The sequence below is a fragment of the Henckelia pumila genome, chromosome 3 (genome assembly GCF_033568475.1).
Source record: "Henckelia pumila isolate YLH828 chromosome 3, ASM3356847v2, whole genome shotgun sequence".
NCBI lineage: Eukaryota > Viridiplantae > Streptophyta > Magnoliopsida > Lamiales > Gesneriaceae > Henckelia > Henckelia pumila.
Window position 1 is genome coordinate 51,222,891 of NC_133122.1, and position 5,215 is coordinate 51,228,105.

Consider the following 5,215-nt stretch of genomic DNA (forward strand, 5'->3'; position numbering starts at 1 on the left):
ATTAAATAATGGAAGAAGTCAGTGATGTTAATGAGGAAATAAACAATGTTGATGTGGGAGATTTAGATACTGGTGATGATAAAAATGAAGAAGTCGGACCTAAGTCTAAAAAGAGAGGTCGAAAAGAAGCTTCTAGATCAGAGTATTGGACACACTTTGTTAAATTCACTTGTGAAATTGATAAAGTGCAAAAGGGTAGATGCAAATATTGTGACAGAGAGATTAAGGCAGATCCAAAAATACATGAAACTCGACCTTTAATAAATCATTTTGCGTCTTGTAAAAAGAAACCTCATGAAGTTGAAACTAATCAAGCTCGAATTTCTTTTCAACCATAAAAAACCGGTGAGAAAGAAGGACATATTGGTACTTGGAAATTTGATCAGAATAAAATTAGAGAGGCACTGATTTATTGGCTGATTGTTGATGAGCTTCCATTCAAAACAGTAGACAACAAAGGATTTAAACACTTCATGTCAATGGCATGCCCAATGTTTTCAATTCCATCTCGAAGGACAACAACAAGATATGTGTATGACATGTACATCAATGAAAAACGATAGCTGATGTGTGTCTTGAATCAACATACTCAAAGAATCTGCATAACCACAGACACGTGGACTTCAATACAGAGAGTGAATTATATGTGTTTGACTGCTCATTTTATTGATGCTGAATGGAAATTGCAAAAGATAATTTTGAACTTTTGTCCAATTACTGGACATAAGAGTAATGATGTAGGTAAAGGGGTGGAAAAATGTTTGCTTGATTGGAAGATTGACAAGATATTTACCATCACAGTTGATAATGCCTCGTCAAATGATGGTGCAATTACATATTTACAAAAAAAGTTCGACAATTGGGGATCAAATATCTTAGGAGGGAGGTATTTACACATGCGATGTATTGCACATATTGTCAATCTAATTGTGCAGGATGGTTTGAAAGGAAAATATGAACATTCAGCTATATCTCGAATCAGAGGAGCAGTGAGATATATTCGAAACTCTTCAGCAAGATATAAAAGATTTGGTGAATGTGTTGAGCTCGAAAAGATAGAGACGAAGAAATTGTTGAGTCTTGATGTGCCTACAAGATGGAACTCTACATATCTTATGTTAGAGTCTGCGGTATGTCTCAAAAGAGCATTTGATTCTTATGCTGATATAGACCTAGCCTATGTCAATGATCTCTCGAAACCTCCGTATGATGGGATTCCTACGAATTATGATTGGGAAAGGGCTGAATTATTGTTAAAGTTTCTTGGACACTTTTATAAGCTTACGTTGTCAATTTTTGGCTCTTTATATGTCACTGTCAACACTATATTTCATGAGATAAGTGCTGTTGACATGCTTTTGAAAGAGTGGTTGAATGGTGATGATTTTGAATTACGTGATATGTCGAGAAAAATGAAAAACAAGTTTGACAAGTACTGGGGATCAATTGAAAAAATGAACATGTTATTGTATTATGCAGTGATTCTTGATCCTCGTCATAAATTGGAGTTTCTTGAATTTTCATTTGATGCAATATACGATGATATCACAGATGCCATGCTGATGAAGGAAAAAGTTAAGAATGGAATGCAAGAATTGTTTTATGATTACAAAATGAGATATGGAACCCCAGGAAGTCCAGCACCATCTTCGTTAGGTTCTAATTTATTTTCTAAAAGCAATCAATCTGATAATCCCATGTCTTCTCGAATGTACTTGAAAGATGAGTTTAGGAAATACAAACTTGGAGGAAAAAAAGAACGTGTGAAGACAGAAATAGAAAAATATCTAAGTGAGGATCCGAAAGATTATGACAAAAACTTTGATATCCTTCAATGGTGGAAAATAAATTCTCCTAGGTTTCCTGTTCTTTCTAAGATGGCACGTGACATCCTTGCAGTTCCTGTCTCTACTGTTGCTTCGGAGGCAGCTTTTAGTACAGGTGGTCGTGTATTGGATGCTTTTAGAAGCTCATTGTCTCCAAGAATAGTTCAAGCCTTGGTATGTGCTCAATATTGGCTTCGTTTGGATTCAAAGCCAATATGTGTAGAGGAAGATTTGGTTGAAATCGAAGTACTTGAGAAAGGTATATTTTCCTTTTACTTTTTTTTGTTTTGTATATTTCATCTTGTTTGTATCTATAATTATGTATTTATTACATTTACTATATCTCTAATCTCTTTGAAATCTTTTTTCTTATAGAATTAGCACAATCGGGGAATGAATCGACAATAATCGATATATAATTATGAAGAACCTCAACAAAGGATGACTCATGACAGTAAGGACTTGGATTTTTTTGAAACCATGGAAAATTGTTTTTTTCTTAATTGATTTGTGGCTTTACAAATTACAGTAAATATTAATACTAGTCTTGTGGAGAATGTTCGCACTGTTTTGTTCTATTTGTATTTTATAGCTCTTTCTCTTGGTTGATACTCATACTAACTTGAATTAGTTTTGTCTTGTTTGTAGCTCTTTTCTCTTGCTGCCACAGATTCACATCTATACCTTGCTGCCACAAATTCACATCCCATTCCAGGAAGCTAACTCGATGAGGTTCTCCATGACTTCTTTGGAAGATGCATAACTTTGGAAGATGTTTACCTCATGTTTGGGTTTAATTTTGATTTGATTTTATTTTTATCAGAATTCAGAACTGCTTGTTAATTTTTATTGGCTTATTGTTGAACGTTGAGTTGATGATGGTTTGAAAGTTGAAAGTTGAAGCAAGTTAATCCATATTTTGTTGTTTTTAATCCATTAATTTGTTGGTTGTACTTTACATGTGTTTATGATGTATCCAAGATTTATTATTATGAATTGACAGAAACTTCCCACAAGATCGTACACTTCAACCATGCTCTGATCCTTGAAAAGCTGATTTTTAGGGAAAAATCGAAAAAAAAATAAAAAATAGGCAGTGCAATTTTCGGGTACCCGACTTGCGGGTACCCGAAATTACCCGATAATGTCGGGTACCCGACGAATTCGGATCGGGTTCGGGTAGTGAAATGTGCTACCCGACAAGTCGGGTACCCGACCCGAACTACCCGAACCCGAAACTACCCGACCCGATGCCCACCCCTAGGTAGGTGTTCCGGACCATATATATACAATATATAACATATTTTTTAGGGTTCCGGAGTTCCAGAACGTGCACAACACAGAGGAGGCGGCTACAAGGCTTGAGATTTTTTTTATTTTTATTTTTGAATTATTGTTTTCAATTATTGAGTAGTTTATTTTCAACCAAGACATCGTGATTGGGCCGAACAAATTTATTTAGAAAACTTGGATGTTTGTTTGAGATTTTTCAGAGTTGATTTTATTTTATTGATTGTCAGATTTATATTTGTCTTGTGAATAGTCTGATCAACTGTTTGATTGCATTTTAATCGATTCCAAGTCGACAGAGGAGGTATTGATTTCGATAACTCTGATAATTAACACATGGTAAAACTGACTAGAAATAGAATTCGGTTTCAGTGTGCGGTTTGGGTGTAAACTGAATTTTCATAAATATTTAATGCATTCAAATTTGATTAGAATTACGAAAGATTAGTTCATCAATATTTGAATAGGTTTGATTGTTCTAGAAATAAACTTTTGAACAAATTAGGAGAATTCCCGTGAATTAAGACTAAATCTGAGTCATGAATCGACTACATTTTACATGATTTGTTCGGTACCTACGTGTGTCTTGATTGTCTCGTTTTAATTATTTTTATCTTCAGTTACATTTTAATTCTTATTTCTTTAGAAGTTTTTATTTTATATTCTTATTTTATTTAAATCAAATTGTTCTTTTTGATTTTGTCTAGATTAAGTAAAATAATTAATTCTTGAGAATTGACTGCAGTTCCTGTGGGTTCGATACTTGGACACTCTGTCCACTTTACTATTACTTGACCTAGTACGCTTGCCAGTAGAATTTATTCACACCGATTTAGCCGGTCAAGTTTTTGACGTCGTTGCCGGGGACTGTTTAGTTAATATTAGGATAGATTATTTGCTTGAGACTAGACTTTTTTTTTCCTTCTTTCTTTTCTTTCTTTTCGTTATTTTTAATTTTAATTTTATTTTTTCTTTGCTTGTGAGATACTTGGAGATGGATCATCAATGGGTATTCACAAGATATGGCCAACAATACTCAGAGCCTTTCTATGCTGCTTGGGGGAGATTCAATGAATTGGCGAACATATTTCAATGTCATCAATTTTCGAACTACACGCTCACTCAGATTTTTTATGGTGGTTTGGATAAGACTACAAGAAGTTGGGTGGATTATGGAGCTTTGGCCACTGGCAATCACCTGTTCAGAAGAGATGAAGACAATGCTATGCACTTTTTAAATGATATGGAGGATTTCGACTACCATTGGCATTGTGATCCTTCATTGCAAGGTTGGAGTCACAAATATCCTCCAGAATTCAACTCCACAAATTTTACGAATCAACCACCGGAGCATCAAGAAGAGTGTGTAGGGTATTTTGAGGATCATGTGGCTCAGTTGGAGAATTTTGTGAAAAGACAGGAAGAGACAAACCAGTTCTTAGGAAGCCGCATCAAGTCTTTAAGTCTTTTGGATGAACAGATTGCGCTTATTAGAGAACTAATTTTTGAGATCTGCCAAGAGAATGAAGTAATTGAGCCAAAGCAAGAAGAACTATTTCTTGAAGAATCGTCATGTGACGAGGAGCCAAAAGTGATAGTGGAGGAGGAAGAAACATATAAGAAGAAATATTTTACCTCGTCAATGGTCGTTCCATGTACACCGTTAGAATATTCTTTCTTATCATTGACGCCACCTCCAGCATATTCCATCCTCTATGAGCTTCAACCTAGATTCGGAGTCTCCTTCCAAAAGAAAAATTTCAGACCAAGTGTTGTTGGACCGACGAGCTTACAAATTATATATCACGCCAAGCTTAAGGGCGAAGGAAATCAAGACGTAGAGTCGTATGATTCTTACTATGGGCGGCAGCCGCTCTTTGATGGTTGCTTCTGCATAGTCGGGATGTAGACTATAAACTTAGCGCTGACTGGGAGGCAACCCAGTATTCTTTTCCTTGATCTTTATTTAAATTTTTGTTTATGTTTCTTTTTATTTGAATTTTTGTTTCTTTACTATGCCAGTTTGCCATGCCTGCCACTATACCCATTCTGCTATTGTCATCCCAACAGATGTTGTCGAAGAAGAAGGAAGAGGATGA

General features: G+C 35.2%; 1 protein-coding gene across 1 annotated transcript; it reads left to right on the plus strand.

Moving 5' to 3' along the window:
* Positions 1-8: 8 nt before the first annotated feature.
* On the plus strand, positions 9-5,215 carry LOC140888706 (zinc finger BED domain-containing protein RICESLEEPER 2-like). Its single transcript, XM_073296405.1, has 3 exons — positions 9-195; positions 742-2,085; positions 5,139-5,215. Exons 1-3 carry the CDS (start codon positions 9-11, stop codon positions 5,213-5,215), a joined length of 1,608 nt encoding a protein of 535 aa, XP_073152506.1.